General features: G+C 46.8%; 4 protein-coding genes across 4 annotated transcripts; 2 read left to right on the top strand and 2 right to left on the bottom strand.

Moving 5' to 3' along the window:
• Positions 1-1,111: 1,111 nt before the first annotated feature.
• LOC125941276 (uncharacterized) lies at positions 1,112-2,221 on the bottom strand. Its single transcript, XM_049658259.1, has one exon. It carries the CDS (start codon positions 2,219-2,221, stop codon positions 1,112-1,114), a length of 1,110 nt encoding a protein of 369 aa, XP_049514216.1.
• A 710-nt stretch (positions 2,222-2,931) lies between these two features.
• On the top strand, positions 2,932-4,041 carry LOC119432483 (uncharacterized). The gene has a single exon (XM_037699648.1). It carries the CDS (start codon positions 2,932-2,934, stop codon positions 4,039-4,041), a length of 1,110 nt encoding a protein of 369 aa, XP_037555576.1.
• Positions 4,042-7,315: 3,274 nt separating this feature from the next.
• On the top strand, positions 7,316-11,856 carry LOC119433548 (ATPase ASNA1 homolog). Its single transcript, XM_037700797.2, has 2 exons — positions 7,316-8,054; positions 11,327-11,856. The coding sequence occupies exons 1-2, from the start codon at positions 7,527-7,529 to the stop codon at positions 11,837-11,839; spliced, it is 1,041 nt and encodes a 346-aa protein (XP_037556725.1). The 5' UTR covers positions 7,316-7,526; the 3' UTR covers positions 11,840-11,856.
• A 5,917-nt stretch (positions 11,857-17,773) lies between these two features.
• LOC119433549 (DNA-directed RNA polymerase II subunit RPB11-a-like) lies at positions 17,774-19,179 on the bottom strand. The gene is given in 3 exon segments (XM_037700798.2): positions 17,774-18,686; positions 18,688-18,828; positions 18,830-19,179. Coding segments are annotated over 3 exon segments (354 nt in total). The 5' UTR covers positions 18,944-19,179; the 3' UTR covers positions 17,774-18,587.
• Between the last annotated feature and the right edge of the window lie 245 nt (positions 19,180-19,424).

Here is a 19,424-nt window from a genome sequence, read left to right as displayed (position 1 = left end):
TTAAGAAACTGCTCACTATCACTCAGTCAAATGACGTGATCACTAGTAAGTCACGCGACGTCACCGCATTTGCACCCGAGCATCAACTCCCTTTATCTGCTAGCATGCATGTCAAACGAAATTGTTTTATAATGCCAGGTAGCTGTCCAGGATCACTCAGTAACACGACGTCATTAGTAGTGACTCGTGCGACCTCACAACGGTCGTACCCGAGCATCCACTCTTCTCACCTGCTGATATGCATATAAAGTGTAAAGGTTTTCAAATTGTAACTAGTTGGTTGTTGTTGTTGTTGAGTAGCAGTATTAAGTCACTATTGACTCGCGCAGTTGCCATAGTCTTGCTGAAGCATATATTCTCCTAACATATGCCTACACGTATAGCAAAAGAAATGGTTTTCAAAGGGCAGGTAGCGGCTCAATATCACTCATTAACATGACGTGATCACTATAGTGACTCACGCGACGTCACCACGTATGTACTCAAGCATGCACTTTTCTAACATGTCAATACGCATTACAAAAGAAATGATTTTCACACTGTGACTAGTTTCTCGATATTATTTAGTAACATTATTAAGTCACGTGCTGATTCACGGGAAGTCACATACCGTGAGGTGGGCTGTTTATGCAAAGGTGTCAGACATACGAAACGAAATGGTTTTCCTAGTGAGATAGGTGCTTACTGTTACTGCGTCGCATGACGTTATCAGTAGTGGCTCACGCCACATCACCAACCAGCAACTGACCAGCAACTTCCTCATGCTATCGACCTGCATGTCAGAGTGTAAGTCAATGCAATTATATTTTGTTGATTTTGTTGTTGTTGTTGTTGAGTCAAATATAAGGGGGGAAACTAGACTATCTGAATCTCAGACGTGTGTGGCTCAGTACGCATTATTTTCTTACCAAACTCAAGGATGGAGTGCCACAAGGTCACCTACAAAAGAGCGTCGTGATGTATCCAATAAGACATCTCCCTCGACAACAGAAGTACAAAAATTTGGCGAGATATCCTGAACGAAAACATGTCATTTATTCAAGGCGGTATTTGATTGCAATACAGTCCAAGGTACTTTCTTGGTGGGTTTATACACACAAACCGAGAACAACTACATGTCCTCCTCTCTGAGCGCAGCTTCAACAAAAGAAAAATTGTGCCTATCGAATGCCGCGCAATCCACGCGCTGAACAAGCGGCATTGCGTGTTGTGCAGCATTCACAAGCAACGAGCGCCTGTGCTCCTTTTGTGTGACTCCTTGTGGAGTCACCAGCACTGAGTCGCGCCTCTCTCTGAGGTACTCTTTAACTTGGCATTTGAATTTGGAGAAAACTTCTTCAATTGGATTAAAAAAAGGACTGTATGGAGGCAGCCGCTTGATGCAATGGTTCGAGCTGACCAGATTTGCCTGTTCAGCGCGGTTGTGAGCGGGAGCGTTGTCGAAAATGAAGACGGCCTCTGTTTCCGGCTCCTCTGAGTCAACCTGAGCAGACACGTCGGCGAGAAACTCATTGAACACGATCCAATGGACCCTTTCGACAATGCGCCAGTGCAGCACGCCGTTAGCCGACATGCAGGCGATGATGTTGATGTTCGCACCTTTTGTCGAAGTCGTCGTCTGGAGCGCTGCCATGCCCTTTTTGGCGCGGCCGAATTTCCTTGAACACCATATATTGTAATTTGTTTCATCGATGTAAAAGCGGCAAACCCGAGGACCATTCGTCTGCAACCATTGCGCATACTCTTTTCGTTTGCTCTTCACGTCGGAGCGGTTGCGGTCCACCGGTCTCTGGGTCGCTAGCTTTACAGAGTAGGTGTGTGCGTCGAGGAGGCGGTCAATAGAAGTGGTGCTGATTGTGAGACCAGGCATTTCTTCTTCAACGGTGCGCTTTATCTGTTTCAACGTGTACGTTGGATTCTCGTCAACAGTTCTTGTTACGAAGGCGACGACATCGGCGCCAAACTTTCTGACGGAGCCCCCCGTTTTCAGAGAAACTTCACGGTCTGTCGCGGCAATTGACCTTGCAGTTTTTACGTTTATGCCGAGCGTCGCGGCGAGTTGTTTCAAATTTCCGCCGCGCCTAGAGGCGTCAACGATTCTTGCTCGGTCGATGTCAGACACCCGGTTGTTTTTCTTTCGCGGCTCATTTCGATTCTTGAACGGAGGACCTCGCTTTCGCACGGCGCTCGCCTGTTCGTCTTTAGGAGGCCCATCTTCCATGGTGGTCAGCTCAGGTAAACCACGAGCACAGCAGTAACACCAGGAGCACGAAACAAAAGGTCAGAACGCCACTATTACGGAGGCGCCGGAAACGCCGTCTGCTAACTCCGCTTGCTTACGACGGGGTGTCTGCTTTCCAACGGAAGGTTGAAGGCGCTCGCTGACGACAGAGAAATCGTGGAAGTGAAGTACTAAGAAGAGTTTGTGTTTTTATAGTTACATTATGGGAAGTATTTCTGAATATCACATAGAACAAACAGTACAACAATACGAAAAGCTAAAGCAGACAACAACTTATCGTATGCTTCAGCGCAGACGAAACTACACACAACATTCTCGCGCGATGGTAGTCAAAGAAAAACCGGGGAGTTTGCAGACGGCGTTAGCACACGGCGAAAGCAGACGACACCCCGTCGTAAGCAAGCGGATTTAGCAGACGGCATTTCCGGCGCCTCCGTAATAGTGGCGGTCTGAAATACTTCAAATAATGTAACTATCAAAAACACAAACTCTTCTTAGTACTTCACTTCCACGATTTCTCTGTCGTCAGCGAGCGCCTTCAACCTTCCGTTGGAAAGCAGACACCCTGTCGTAAGCAAGCGGAGTTAGCAGACGGCGTTTCCGGCGCCTCCGTAATAGTGGCGTTCTGACCTTTTGTTTCGTGCTCCTGGTGTTACTGCTGTGCTCGTGGTTTACCTGAGCTGACCACCATGGAAGATGGGCCTCCTAAAGACGAACAGGCGAGCGCCGTGCGAAAGCGAGGTCCTCCGTTCAAGAATCGAAATGAGCCGCGAAAGAAAAACAACCGGGTGTCTGACATCGACCGAGCAAGAATCGTTGACGCCTCTAGGCGCGGCGGAAATTTGAAACAACTCGCCGCGACGCTCGGCATAAACGTAAAAACTGCAAGGTCAATTGCCGCGACAGACCGTGAAGTTTCTCTGAAAACGGGGGGCTCCGTCAGAAAGTTTGGCGCCGATGTCGTCGCCTTCGTAACAAGAACTGTTGACGAGAATCCAACGTACACGTTGAAACAGATAAAGCGCACCGTTGAAGAAGAAATGCCTGGTCTCACAATCAGCACCACTTCTATTGACCGCCTCCTCGACGCACACACCTACTCTGTAAAGCTAGCGACCCAGAGACCGGTGGACCGCAACCGCTCCGACGTGAAGAGCAAACGAAAAGAGTATGCGCAATGGTTGCAGACGAATGGTCCTCGGGTTTGCCGCTTTTACATCGATGAAACAAATTACAATATATGGTGTTCAAGGAAATTCGGCCGCGCCAAAAAGGGCATGGCAGCGCTCCAGACGACGACTTCGACAAAAGGTGCGAACATCAACATCATCGCCTGCATGTCGGCTAACGGCGTGCTGCACTGGCGCATTGTCGAAAGGGTCCATTGGATCGTGTTCAATGAGTTTCTCGCCGACGTGTCTGCTCAGGTTGACTCAGAGGAGCCGGAAACAGAGGCCGTCTTCATTTTCGACAACGCTCCCGCTCACAACCGCGCTGAACAGGCAAATCTGGTCAGCTCGAACCATTGCATCAAGCGGCTGCCTCCATACAGTCCTTTTTTTAATCCAATTGAAGAAGTTTTCTCCAAATTCAAATGCCAAGTTAAAGAGTACCTCAGAGAGAGGCGCGACTCAGTGCTGGTGACTCCACAAGGAGTCACACAAAAGGAGCACAGGCGCTCGTTGCTTGTGAATGCTGCACAACACGCAATGCCGCTTGTTCAGCGCGTGGATTGCGCGGCATTCGATAGGCACAATTTTTCTTTTGTTGAAGCTGCGCTCAGAGAGGAGGACATGTAGTTGTTCTCGGTTTGTGTGTATAAACCCACCAAGAAAGTACCTTGGACTGTATTGCAATCAAATACCGCCTTGAATAAATGACATGTTTTCGTTCAGGATATCTCGCCAAATTTTTGTACTTCTGTTGTCGAGGGAGATGTCTTATTGGATACATCACGACGCTCTTTTGTAGGTGACCTTGTGGCACTCCATCCTTGAGTTTGGTAAGAAAATAATGCGTACTGAGCCACACACGTCTGAGATTCAGATAGTCTAGTTTCCCCCCTTATATTTGACTCAACAACAACAACAACAAAATCAACAAAATATAATTGCATTGACTTACACTCTGACATGCAGGTCGATAGCATGAGGAAGTTGCTGGTCAGTTGCTGGTTGGTGATGTGGCGTGAGCCACTACTGATAACGTCATGCGACGCAGTAACAGTAAGCACCTATCTCACTAGGAAAACCATTTCGTTTCGTATGTCTGACACCTTTGCATAAACAGCCCACCTCACGGTATGTGACTTCCCGTGAATCAGCACGTGACTTAATAATGTTACTAAATAATATCGAGAAACTAGTCACAGTGTGAAAATCATTTCTTTTGTAATGCGTATTGACATGTTAGAAAAGTGCATGCTTGAGTACATACGTGGTGACGTCGCGTGAGTCACTATAGTGATCACGTCATGTTAATGAGTGATATTGAGCCGCTACCTGCCCTTTGAAAACCATTTCTTTTGCTATACGTGTAGGCATATGTTAGGAGAATATATGCTTCAGCAAGACTATGGCAACTGCGCGAGTCAATAGTGACTTAATACTGCTACTCAACAACAACAACAACCAACTAGTTACAATTTGAAAACCTTTACACTTTATATGCATATCAGCAGGTGAGAAGAGTGGATGCTCGGGTACGACCGTTGTGAGGTCGCACGAGTCACTACTAATGACGTCGTGTTACTGAGTGATCCTGGACAGCTACCTGGCATTATAAAACAATTTCGTTTGACATGCATGCTAGCAGATAAAGGGAGTTGATGCTCGGGTGCAAATGCGGTGACGTCGCGTGACTTACTAGTGATCACGTCATTTGACTGAGTGATAGTGAGCAGTTTCTTAACCTTTAAAAACCATTTCATTTCATAGGCATGTCGGCAGGCTATAAGAGTTCACGGCTAGGCAAACACCGTGGTGACGCCACGTGAGTCACTCGTGATCACGACATTTCACTGGGTGATATTGAGGAAGTTGTTATCCTTCGAAAACCATTTCATTTGATATGCATATCGGTAGGTTAGGAGAGTTTGTGGTTGGGTAAAAACCGTGGTGACGTCACGTGAGCCACTAGTTATCACGACATTTCACTGGGTGATAGTGAGCAGGTTGTTACCCTTTGAAAACCATTTCGTTTGATATGCATGTCGGCAGGTTAGTAGAGTTCAAGGTTGGGTAAAAACCGTGATGACGTCATGGGAGTCACTAGTGATCACCACACTTGACAGGTTGATAGTGAGCAGGTTGTGTTACCCTTTGAAAACCATTTCGTTTGATATGCATGTCGGCAGGTTAGTAGAGTTCAAGGTTGGGTAAAAACCGTGTTGACGTCACGGGAGTCACTAGTGATCACCACACTTGACAGGGTGATAGTGATCAATTTGTTACCCTTTGAAAACCATTTTGTTTGATATGCATGTCGGCAGGTTAGTAGAGTTCAAGGTTGGGTAAAAACCGTGATGACGTCACGGGAGTCACTAGTGATCACCACACTTGACAGGGTGATAGTGAGCAGGTTGTTACCCTTTGAAAACCATTTCGTTTGATGTGCATGTCGGCAGGTTAGCAGAGTTCAAGGTTGGGTAAAAACCGTGATGACGTCACGGGAGTCACTAGCGATCACCACACTTGACTGGGTGATAGTGATCAGTTTGTTACCCTTTGAAAACCATTTCGTTTGATATGCATGTCGGCAGGTTAGGAGAACTCATGGTTGGGTAAAAACCGTGATGACGTCATGGGAGTCACTAGTGATCACCACACTTGACAGGGTGATAGTGATCAGTTTGTTACCCTTTGAAAACCATTTCGTTTGATATGCATGTCGGCAGGTTAGCAGAGTTCATGGTTGGGTAAAAACACTGATGACGTCACGTGAGTCACTAGTGATCACGACACTTGATAGGGTGATAGTGAGCAGGTTGTTACCCTTTGAAAACCATTTCGTTTGATATGCATGTCGGCAGGTTAGGAGAGTTCAAGGTTGGGTAAAAACAGTGATGACGTTACGTGAGTCACTAGTGATCATGACACTTGACAGGGTGATAGTGAGCAGGATGTTGCCCTTTGAAAACCATTTCGTTTGATATGGATGTCGGCAGGTTAGCAGAGCGAAGCTTGGGAGCGACGGTGGTGACGTCGAGTGAGTCACTAGTCACTTAATCATGTAACTCAACAACAGGCGGTAATCGTCTCAGAACCATTTCGTTTGATATGCATGTCGGGAGTGCGTGCTAAAGTACTAGCTGGTGAGTTCTCATGCGTCGCTTAGTGATAAGTGGCTGAGTAATGGTGAGCAACTTTTTACCCTTGCAATCCATTTCAATCAATATGCGTGACGATAGAGAAGGAAATCGCATGTCATGATACAACACGAGTAGCGCAATGTGTGTCGCGATGGTGACTCACTTATGTGAGTCACTCTTGTCACTCGGAAACGCGACTCGAAAAGGAAGGAAATGAGTGATATACAAAGTACACTTAGGTGATTGAAGCAGCCATGACGAAACTGATGCGTGGAATCTGTGCTAGATTAGTGCTGACACCAATACAGTGATGACGTCAATAAATAGACGGCATTCGTGACGCCTGGTACGATTTCTCTTGCAAGAATTATTCGTTCCTCAATCAATTGCCAAGAGGAGTAAACTGACTGGCACCGGGATTAAAATGAGTGGCACTTGGATTAAAATAGCTGGCGCAAGGATTAAATCAGTTGGCACGCGGATTAATTCGGATGGCGCTGGGATTAAATGTGGTGGCGCCTGGATTAAATTGCTGGCCCTTGGATTAAAAATGCTGGCGCTCAGATTAAACTGGCTGGCGCCTGGATTATTTTCGGTGGCGCTTGGATTAAATTGAGCGGGAAAACCTGTAGTTTAGGTATCCAGCGGAAACGGCGAGCAGACGCGTCGCAAAAAATGGCGTCATCCAATAAAAAGTAGCGGAAGCGGAAACGGCGGTTCTAGCCGCTTCTAGCCATCGGCAGCCGCTGCCTGGCAGGTTTCGGTCGTCGTCGTGCTGACGATGTTCTTTATTCTATATGATTCTATGACGATGTAACGCTCGCTGTGAATGGATCACGTCCGCTGTTGCACATCTGTGGCATCTATTCGGCATCGACGTCGCGTTCACCTGCCGCACAAGCGCCTTCACTCCGAGACGGAAGGCTAGCGTACGCGTTTTCACCGGGCGGCCAGTGCGTTTCTGCGAGAGGGCCCATGGCGATGGCGTCCGACACGGCGGGCGACGACAAGGCGTCGGCCGCCGGCCTGCTCGAGCCGTCGCTCATGAACATCATCGAGCAGAAGTCCCTCAAGTGGGTGTTCGTCGGCGGCAAGGGCGGCGTCGGCAAGACCACCTGTAGCTGCAGCCTGGCCGTGCAGCTGGCGGCCACGCGCGACAGCGTGCTCATCATCTCCACCGACCCGGCCCACAACATCTCGGACGCGTTCGACCAGAAGTTCTCCAAGGTGCCCACGCCGGTGAACGGCTTCTCCAACCTGTACGCCATGGAGATCGACCCGAACCTGGGCTTTTCGGAGCTGCCCGACGAGTACTTCGAAGAAGGCGACCCGTTCCGCGCCAGCAAGAGCATGATGCAGGAGATTCTGGGCGCCTTTCCGGGTATCGACGAAGCGATGAGCTACGCCGAGGTGATGAAGCTGGTGCGGAGCATGAACTTCTCGGTGGTCATCTTCGACACGGCGCCCACGGGACACACACTGCGCCTGCTATCATTCCCACAGGTAATTATCGTAAGAGCCTGCACAGCAATTAACAGGTTGACCGGCCGCCGCAGAAAAGAGTGAGGCAACTGCCGAGGTTGCGAATCACACAAGTCATTCAGCAGATGGGTTGGGCTGCTCGCAAAAGCTCTGCCAGTTGAGCCTGTGATAACTGAAGTGCCTTGCCGAAACACTGCAGTGCATTCGATTAGGGGTCCAGGAATGATTACTAGGCTGTGCCACTTTGTGCACGTTGACCAAGGTGTGCAGCCCAGCGACTGTCGCTGTCAATTGTCGCATTCAGTGTGGCTGTTATGGTGTCGGATTGGTTTACATTTGAGAGTCTTGGTGGTAGCAGGTTGTTCCATCAGTGGCGGATCGGCCATAGTTTTGAAATACATGTTGCACTGAAGAACATTTGTGTGCGCTTGATAAAGTCGTGCTTCGAATGCTCGACTGCATTAACAGAATTAATACTTCGTCAGATCATGATGATGGGACGATTTCAATACGCCCGGTTTAGTTTCATATATGTGCAGATTAATCACAGTTGCAAATATGTTAGTTAATAAGCTTGCAGTGTTCTTGAAGGTGTGTGCACCTTGATATTGCTAAAGTGCCAACGAGGCACTTTAGCAATATCAACTTTTGCATAAACCCTTTGTAAAAATAAACTGCACATAATCATGCTACTACGGTTGCATATCAGATGCAGCAGTGTATGCTGGCATTTAAAAAAGCTGTTTTTCAGATAAATTGAGTCTCGGAGAAAGCAACACAGTGGAATTGCGCGAAGCAAACAATGTAAATATGGTCTGGAGTTGTCGCGTGGGACACCCATGTGCACATGAAGTGACTGTGGTACGCTGTTGTGTCCAAGCCTGACATACTACAGAACCTAGCACCGATTTCAGACCTTATTGGCGTTTTAAAACACCTAGTACATTGTCTTTCCATAGTTCCTGCAGTTGTTTGAATGCTGCCGTTAAAGGGGCACTGACATTATATTTTTGACTACTCATATCTTTGCATTAAATCAAGCTCCTAGAATTCTAAATGCTTGAGAAAATAGTGACAAGGCTCTGGGAAGCGAAAAGTCCTCCTGTTCCAGTGTCATTTCCGTGGGAATCGTACAAATTTGAAGGTTGGCAGGTATGTAAAGGACTGCAGGATATAATGTGCTGATTGTTGTGCGAGGGTCATTTGCTGATCTTTAAAAGACATGCTGAACTTCTTACTGAAGAATGCCCAGGCTAAAATCCCATTCTGTTGTCTCCACATTTAAGCTACTTTCCGTGATCAGCCTCGAGCAGATGGACCTGCAGAGCTTAGCACAGCTGTGTTTTCCAAGCCCTGTTTCACTCATTGTTAATTGTGTTAATCCATTTTTTTTCTTCTTTGAAGCTTCAGTGCTGGCTGTACAAAACAATTTCTCGTATGTGTAGTAAATGCTTGGCTATGAAACCATGACGGTGTGGCGGCAAGGTTTGAACAAAAAGTGTTGGCCCATAATTCCAAAATGATCATTACACATGTGGACGCATCATGAAAGGCTAGGTATGGTTGACGCTACCAGTAGGTGAGCGAATAATGGGACGCATGCTAGAACTTGCAATATTCCAAAGGTTGCATGAACAGACATTGTCCAGGAGTTTCCAACTTGGTGGTCTATTTGGTGCGTTGCATTGTAAATAGCAGTACAGAAGTATGGGACAAAGAGTTACTAGGAGTAAAGCACTGACTGATGTAATGCACATATTTTGCTTCCATTGCAATACTTTTGTTTGCTGTCACACTTGCTCTTTGAAGTGTCCAAGTCAAGACAGACTGGGTACTTCACTGAATTGATCTTTTGATGCATGACTAAAAATGTGGTGCATTTTGAATTGCTTGGCAGCAGATTTCATTGTCCTGGTTGTAGACAACAGAGCAGAAGTACTTGATTACTGGTGAAGTCATAATTAAATGCTAGAGCACAGGGTGTACTGCTATCAAACACGGAAGCCATCGGACATCATTTCAATCAGGCACACACCGCTACCAGCAAAGCGAGATCTCTGTGTTATTCTGTATCTTGTCTTTTCGTGTGCTGTAGCATTTGACTATGGAATGTCAGATCACATGTACAACGGGACATACTGGTTTGAGGAAATGGTGTCGACGTCGGAGACTGGACCAGCATGTTGTTCTGGCATGTCTTCCAGCGTGCAGTCCTGCACATTGGACTTGCCTGTTGAATCATGTTGGTCCCTGTTTTGTTCTTTCGCAAGGCATTCAGTGAGCAGTCGTGTTTGCACTGCAGGCAGCATTTTGTGTCGCTTAGTGCCTGCAGAGGTGAAAAGCACACTGATGCCTGACATTGTGTGGTAGCGGCAGTTTTGCTTTGTGGTCTCTGCTAGGCAGGAACTTCATGATGCCTGTATTTCTGGCTGAACTTGCGCATCGTATAAGTAGATGCAGACACTGCTGTGCTACACATTTCTCAGAGATATTCTTGTGCTTTAATGCATTACGAAATTGTCATCTTCCTTCACTGCATTTCATTCATTTAGCACACCATGTCAGATACATTCCCTTTAGAAGGCTCTGTTTGTCTAAGCATCTCATAGCATTCCTATCGGGACAGTTACTACTGTGTGTTCCTGTGTTTATGGAAATGCTGATAAGAATGATCATTATTGTCAAAGTATGAGCATTTTTTAGGGTGTTGACCACGTATAGCTGAGGTATGTAAAAACACTTAAAATAACAATAGCTGTTTGCAGTGCTGCCACTCACTCGAAAACATAGCAGGTGGGCGTATAGGAAAGATGTTGCACGTTTCAGTAGGTTATTGTGATGCTCAAAACAAGAATTATCTTTAACTGTTGCTACACAATCCTTAACTAATAGTAATGCAAGGTATGTACATAACAGAGAAACTTAAGATTCTAAATAATCTTGAGTTTCTGTGTTCATAAAACATAGCTGTGTGAGTAGGGAAACATGATAACCCACCAACAGCTTACATAGGGCATAGTTCTTCATCTGATGCTTTGCCTGAGCTGGTGTTACTGTTTTGGTGCCATTGGTTCTGCGACATTATCCGTAGGCCATGCAAGCCATTGCACGTTGGACAAGCACGCATGCACTGAGGCATTTTTCTCTGCTTCCATATTCTGTACTGGGAGCAGGGGGTCGCATGTCGTCGGTATTTACCAGCTGGTCCTCGCACCTCTCTTGCAATAGCCATGTTTCAGTAACCAGCCCAGCAAGAAATGCCAACTGGTTCCCGCGCATGTCCCCGTACGCAGGTCATGGAAAAGGGCATGGGCAAGCTGCTGCGGCTCAAGTCCCACCTGAGCCCGTTCATCTCGCAAGTGGCTGGACTGCTGGGTCTGCAGGAGCTGACGGCCGACGCCATGTCCTCCAAGGTGGAGGAGATGCTGCCCGTCATCCGCCAGGTCAACGCCCAGTTCCGCGACCCGGACCAGACGACCTTCGTGTGCATCTGCATCGCCGAGTTCCTCTCGCTATACGAGACCGAGCGGCTGGTGCAGGAGCTCACCAAGTGCGGCATTGACACGCACAACATCGTCGTCAACCAGCTGCTGTTCCCCGAGCGCAACCCTTGCCGCATGTGCGCCGCCCGCTGCCGCCTCCAGGCCAAGTACCTGGACCAGATTGCCGACCTGTACGAGGACTTCCACGTGACGCGGCTGCCCCTGCTGGACCAGGAGGTGCGCGGCGCCGAGCAGGTGCGCGCCTTCTCCCGGCACCTCGTGCAGCCGTACGTGCCACCTTACACGCCGCCACGCCACTCCTAGCCTGACCTGCCAATAAAAACCGGAGCTGCTTGCTTTTCACGTCTGTTGTTTTGCCTGGTTGTGGTCGTGGGTTCGAGTCCCGACCGTGGCGGCCGTATTACGGCGGGGATGAAATGCAAAAATGCTCCTGCAGTGAACATCAGCCAAGCAGGTAATGGTCAACAATCCACAGTCTGGCCAACCAGACATGCTTCTCAGTTGTACATGATTGCCGATGATATAGCTCTTTGTGAACAAAGCACGCACTTCTACCCCTCCACACCCTCTGGATTTCTGTGAGAATCTAGAAAATTTTTGCCGACTATAATATAAATCGAAAGAACTGGGTTCTCGTTACAACACCAATTTAACTTGATCCGTGACAGATAATCAGTGACACCGTTAAATTAAAATTCTTGTCATCGAATGGCATACATACATGCCCTACTACACAAATGCCTCATTGACAAGTGACCATCAGTCATGCAATCGTTTGTTTTGATTGCAATGACATTAAGTGTTTTCAATACACACTGCAAACATATTTACTGCTGATGTAGAAGGAATTACTCTGGTGGTGGAGGAAGTAGTCGCAGGAAGATCAGAGAAATTAATCATTTACGTGGATTCCTTGAGCGCTTTTATTGCTATAACGTATAGGAGCACTAAAAGAAAGCATTTGTCATCAAACTGCTAAACTTTGTCAATGCATCAACCAAACGAGGCGTTGAGGTAGCCATGTAAGGCACAGGGGGTATTTCAAAAAGCAGACGTATCGGCATGCAGTTGTACACATAGACCACTTACAATTCAGGACACCCTATTTCTTACCTGATAACGTGCTTAATGTTGTGTGTTTGCTGAAAATGAGCGGAATGGGACAGTCCAGAGAGAATTATGGCGATGTCCAGGGTGCTCTCGTTGGAATGCTGTATCGGTAGCTGAGAAAGCTTTCATCACCCAAAAATGTGTTAAAGAAGTAAAATTGTATGGACTGAAAAATTGGGCACTCCGTACTGTTGCATGGGTATCCTTTAAAATGTAGACCCCCCTTTATGCAGACATTGCCAAGATCTTAACATCCTTCACAGTTTGATCTCATGTAAATACACAGAAATGAAAGGGCGCTTCATCAAGCCCTATTATTACTCCACCAAAAACTGTTTATGCAATATAACAAAGTTTTCAGTTTTCTAGAGTCCGTAGTTCAGATAGGTAGGTAAGATTTAAGCCAGCTAAGGTTGAAAAATAACCTATCGATAGCACCCATACCACTTTTCCTGATGAAGTGCAGTTGCGCCAATTAAAGGGACACTGAATGAAAACGTTATGTGGAGCTAGATTGAAAATTGGGCTTCTGTAGTCGCGAATATTCGTCATTCGTAGCAAGAATGGAGCTTCTTTGCAAGCGAGAAAATGACGAAAATAGAAAAGTAGCCCCACCTCCCTTGGAATATGCTACCTCTCACGTGAGGTCAACACTGGCCGACTCACAGAGAGCCGCATAGAGGGAGGGCACATGGGTATTATGCCAACTGGTCCGTATTGGCTGAATAAAAATCAAACAGCAGCAGCGGGACGTTTGGTGGCAATTTTTCTACTCAACAAAGTTTGATATTGGCATGCAGAACACGGTGATAGACTTCTAGACAAATAATCTATCGATCTAAATCGGTGAAATATTTCTAAATACAACCATTCAGCATTGGGTGTGCAATAAAGAAATCCAGATGGTGGAAATAATCCAGAGCCCCTGCTACTGTGTCTTTCAATGCTTCTGCGTTAGTTTGGGTTGTAAAAGCCTGTAACTCAATCAAGGCATTAGGCTAGGGTCAGGCTTGAGGGCATGTAAAACTTGGACCTGTGCATGGCCCAGTATGACACTGCATTGTCTTGGATGCTCGAAGCAAGGATTTTCCTTTTCATTTGGGCTGTATAGCATATCCCCCTTTTGGACTGCCTAAATTTGTAGCCATGCAGTGTCAAATTTCTCATCGGTCTCGCCCTTCAACGATACTTGTAGGGCACAAAAGGTTCTCTAAATAAATCCCTTAAGGTGCTGTGTATACGATTGTACGGTGCTCGGGCAGTGAAACGCGTCGGTTCAGGGCTAACCATAACGTGCACACTTTCGTTTCCAGCATCTGCAATTTGTGTGACATCTACGTAATTTCGGCTTTCACACCTAGATCAAAGTCTTCGTCATTTGTAGTGGCCAGATCCATAGCTTCGTAGATTTTATTTTTGTTGTGAAAGCGTCAAATAGCTCATTGAGCGAAAAAGCTGGCATCCAACGTCTGTAGCTGTGAAAAGGCACCTAAATTCCCATTGGCTGCGATGCGACGTCATGAGCACGCCTAGACGGAGCAGAGCAGGCGAAAGGGAACATCTGCTGGTGCACCAGGTGTTGTGTGAGGTGAGAGGACATTGCCGCAATACCAAATCACCCTCGCCCTCGGAAGCCTGTGTTATCCACACGTTCCTTGTCCGCGCAAGCTCTCGCCTGCGCTCTAACTGCGCCACAGTAAGGCCAAATCAAAACGTGCTCGCTTGCCTAGTTTCATATCTCGAAGGACCGCTCAGCGACGATCAATTGGAGACATTAATGCTTTCGCATTCACAACTCGTAAGAACTGCTTACGTGTCGGATCTTTCATTTACGTTGGACGGTGATACAGTTGGTTGCGAATTTAGGTAGAAGTATTACCATGGCTATTGGGGCAGTAAAGGACGCACAATTTTGTGCTGATGGCGACTTTTGCAAGACGCGCCCAGCCAGAGATAACACGAGTGCCTCGCATGCTCTTGCTTCTTGATGTGAGCAGTTGGTCGTGGAAATGACAGCCATCGGTCAGAGATTCAAAAGTCTATGAATAATAATATTCCATATCAGTAGACATTGGTGAGCCCTCGGGACTTCTACTTGAATGGCGTGGCTTACGAGGCGCCTCGCACCCGCTAGAGCGGTAAAGGAAAGATTTTATTAACTGGAAAAGGTTTTTAGGGCAGTTATGAGGAACTGTAATGCTGTGGCATGCCAAATGCTGTCGATAGCACCTTTGAAAACGAGAGATAACTAAAGAGTGTAACTTTTCGTCCTTCATTTGACTGCATGTTTTACGGAGTAGGAGAGGTGCGCTCTACTCACGTGCAAAACCATCTTGTTTAGGATGGAGTAAATTACTAGAGTATAGGATACAATATTGAGTGGAATTAAAAAGTTCTAAAAATTTACCAAAAAATGGATTTCATTACATTAGGCTGGTATGATGAGAGTGAATTAAGGAGATGGTTATGTTTTGCAATAAAACTAATCTGACCTCTTTGTCAACAAATATCTTTTAAACAAGAGTTGAATATAAAAAGGAAAAATGTCGGTTGCTTATGAAAAATATTTTCAACATGGGAGGAGGAGGAACATGGGAAGAATGAGACCGTCCCACCACTGAGCAGATCAAGTGTTAACCAAGTCGTGTTCAATTTCTCCACTGGTGAAGGGCACGTCTTAGTCAGATTGTGGTAACGTGTAGCCATTAATTGTCGAAGCCTAATGCAATACAACTGTCGTCAGTGGATAGATCATCTACAGAAATTTGTATGGCTAATAACTTGGCGGAGTGTAAAACATTTGCTGTGAAAGCACCGTCCGGAAGTGGAAACGATGGAAGTTCTGTGGTGTGCTGTTTTCCAAATGAGATTTGGAATGGGAGGCCGAATGTATTTCACATTCTTAACGATGTGCAACGATGCTTGCAGGCAGACGTTTTGGCAAGATCAATTTGCACTTCATTAGTGGCGAAAGCATCACAGTAGTTTGATTTCTAAAATTTTTGAAGTGGGGTTCTGTTGTTTTTCGATAACGCCTATGCCCTGATGCGTTTATCAATCGTCAAATCTGGCGTCGACCAGGAATAGCTCTCACCTGGTCAAGGAACAAATTGGCCGAGATTTTGTTGTGATGCCTTTTGCTGATGCTAATGCCATTCGGCACTTTTTGAATTTGTGAGTGGTCAAGCGACGCTCTTCCTTGGGCAGAGCGTCGAATGCGGCCTCTCACAAACGCGAAAAGGCATTGCATTGAAAAAGGCATCGCTATAAAATACCAGCCCTGATCGTAAATGTGTTTTATGCAAGCGTATGAAAATAATATAGAGTTTATTGATGACAAACCAAACGAGAAGCAGAAAAACCAGACACGTACAATAGAAACAGATGCACGTCATGTGGCTAGGTTGGGGCACTGAATCACATGTGATGGGAGTGTCAGGATTTAAAAAACAATTCGGGCAGTGCCGACCCTTCAGTCTCTTCCACCGCCAGCCTCCGCTCGCGCTGGAAGACCGCACTGCTCAGCTCGAACCTGACAGCACAACTCTGGGCCGTCCAGCGAGCCGAGGAAGCCGCTACGAGAAAAGGTCTCGGAACCGCGTCCGCGGTGGGTGCCCAGACCCACTAAAAAGACACCGGACTCAAATCTGATTGATTTGAAAATAAAGTTTATGTTCTTCTTATTATTGATAACAAATTGTAGAGCTTCTTTTGGATGAAGAGCAGTTTGTCGAAGCAATTATAATTGGAGAGCGATTCCAGAATTTTTTGTGTTCCCAATATTGTAAGGCATTTTAGTTTAGGCTTGTTTTCACAGAAAAGGGAGAATTTAATGTTTTGATAGAGTTGCGGACCACTCGTACCCGTATGAGGCAAGAGCAAGAGATGCTAACCTGCCATCCAGCCAGCTGTGAGCAACGTGCGATACAAATCGAGGGTTATTGAGTTCTATGAGATCATTTGCAGATGCGAATAGTGATGACTGTGTATTACGTGTATCTTCATCAACCGTGCCCCAAACTTAGTGTTTCGTATTGAAGTTGTCGACAGTTACAAATAAGTGCATGATGCGAGTGCTGCTAACTCAAATTTCGTTGAGCAATAGTTTGAGTGGAGCGCGAGGTGGTGCATAAGCTGCGTTGATGAAAAATGTGAAAACGGGAGTCGCACAGTTTGCTGCTACTACCAATTCCGAGGTGTAAAATATAAATATGTTGCACCTATTAACTGGTGCTAATAGGTATGAACAGTGCGGGCTGACACTGCATACTGTAGTCAGCCAATGAGATCACTGCGACGAGCCCCATGACTGATTAGAGGCAACACTCGGCATGCTGTGAAGAATTGACACAAGAGACGTCGTCCACATTTATTGGTGCAGCGGATTTCAGGATCGTAGAATTTCAGCAAAAACAACCCTGTGCTGAACATGTGGTCAAACCGGTTCCTCCAAAAGGTTTCAGTTCGGCTGAAAATAATGGTTTAGCTACAGTTTTCACTTCAGTTCCGGTTCGACAGCCTGCTCAAAACACTAGATGTTTTTGTTAAATGCATGACAAAGCAGGAAAAGACAGAGGTACGTTCAACTCGCCTACACCACCTCAACCAGTTCACAAGGTGCTGCACGCTGCCGTTCGTTTCAGTGGTGCAGCAGTGGCGCCCGCTGAACCACGCTACTTGTTGCAAAAGGTGCAGGGCTGGTTCGTGATTTTGCTGCACCCACTGCACTGTCGGACCCAACTTGGTGCAGGTGTACAGGTGCGAAGGAGACGACGCAGCACATGGGTGCAAGCACCGTTAAAACCCCACCTACACACGTCTGATGTGTCTACGCAAGTGTGGTGTGTACTCACACCCCAGAAGCTGGTCACACTTGCACTACAGGAGCTCTCAAACTTACGCACTCCATGCACATTAGTCAAGACATAACGCCTGCATCTTAGCATTTGTTTCAAGTGTCACGCTGTGCCTGCACCGCAGAAATCGAGCAGCACAATTTCTGAACTTCTCGTGAACTGGTCCACAGTGGTGCAGGCAAATCTAACAAAACTTAGGTCAGTTAAGAGAATGACGGAGTTCCGTTAAGTGACTGAGATTGAATATTATATAACATTTCCAAAACAGCCACCAGGGCAGAATTTATTTATTCAATTTCTTTTCATTATTTTGCTACAAGGTGGGACGATACATTTCCGGTCATCAAATCTGCGACCCCCAATACACGGCCCTCTCTCATTACGCAAATTTGCACATCGGTCAACCAGAACCTTAAATGAATGTGAAATATTCCTCAGAAAGAGTATCCCAATAATGAACTCCATGCTCATGCAATCTTTCAAAAACTTGGTTTTTAGGAGACAGAACAAAGGAGTTCGGGGAACAAATAAACGTGACAGTGAAAGCCAGCCTCGGCAGAGTATTTTTGGCGTAGCTGGCGACATTCCGAGGGCATTCGTGGCGACACTTGCCTCGCCAACGGTCGCAAAACTACTCGCCAAAGTGAGGCTGCTCCAATGCGGCACTGTTTGGACCACGGCGTTGATCCAGCAGTCGCCGCTGTTCCCGCAGGTCACGCACCCTACCCCCACGTTCCGATGACTTCGCTGGAAAAACTTGAAACGCACGATTCGCGCACTACACTGCAACGGAACTAACTGACAGGCTCGTTCTGTACAACAAAAAAGAAGAAAAAAAAAAAGAAAGCTTTAGCGCAAACAGCGGACAGGCGCCGCGACAAAGCAAGCCTGATAAACGCTTGAGGAAAGGTGCTTAGAAGAATCCAAGAAAGCAAGTGATGTTGTCGAGCGACGCAGGCAGTTTTACGTGCGTTTTCTTCAGCGTCCTCGCCTTGTTTGCGCTGCGACATCCTTAAGACACGAGCCAACCACCTTGCACCAAGATCCATCTGCTTGGTATAGTTCAGAGCAGCGAGATTGAATCGCTACTCCAGGCCGTCGTGCTTTTCGCGCACGGCCTCCTTGAACCGCTCCTCGAGCAAGGACAGCTCGCTGATGAGGTCGGTGATGGCGTTGGTGAAGGCCCTCCTGCGGGGTGTTGTCCGGCGTGGTCTGTAGGCGCAGGATGAACTTGTGCTCGAGCGGATGGGGCACCTTGTAGCCGGCGAAGAGGACGCAGGGGTCCTTGAGCAGCTGCGCGCGGATCATGTTGCCCAGCGTGTGGTCCTTCCTTGTTGACTGTGAAGATGGCCGCGTTCGGCACCTTCGTGTCCTTCTCGATGGTGACCTTTTTCTCACCGTCGAACAGCAGGAACGACTCGAATGCCGGCGGTGCGTTCATCGCGCGGTGCTCTGCGCGGATCACACGGACGTTCTCGAGACGAATGGCGTCGGTGGTGTTGACGGCTTCGGTAGCGTTTACGAAAGGGGCAGCAGCAGTCGCTCCTACCACTAGATTGTAGGCGAGCGACAGGTAAGCGACCGTCAGAGTGCGATAGTTCAGTACAAAGAAATTTTTTGTGCCAACGAACACGACGAGAACGGCCCCACAGCTACTTCGCCACGACAAAATGACGCAGACTCACAGTGACACTAAAGATACCAGATGCCGCCCGCTACAATTTACCACCTTCCCCAAAGCAAAACCAAAAGTAGTTGTACCTAACTTTACAGCGTAAAATCTAACGAGAAAAGTAGCTTATATCTAATAGTAATTTATTATTTATTTAAATAATACAATTTTATACAGCAAATGATATGTACTAAAAATAAAAAATAGTCTACGTTTGGCGAGATTTTGAAAAAGAAACAGCCACAATGAA

This window comes from Dermacentor silvarum, chromosome 11, assembly GCF_013339745.2.
Source record: "Dermacentor silvarum isolate Dsil-2018 chromosome 11, BIME_Dsil_1.4, whole genome shotgun sequence".
Taxonomy (NCBI): domain Eukaryota; kingdom Metazoa; phylum Arthropoda; class Arachnida; order Ixodida; family Ixodidae; genus Dermacentor; species Dermacentor silvarum.
The sequence above is the reverse complement of the archived record's forward strand: the minus strand, read 5'-3'. Positions and strand labels throughout refer to the sequence as shown.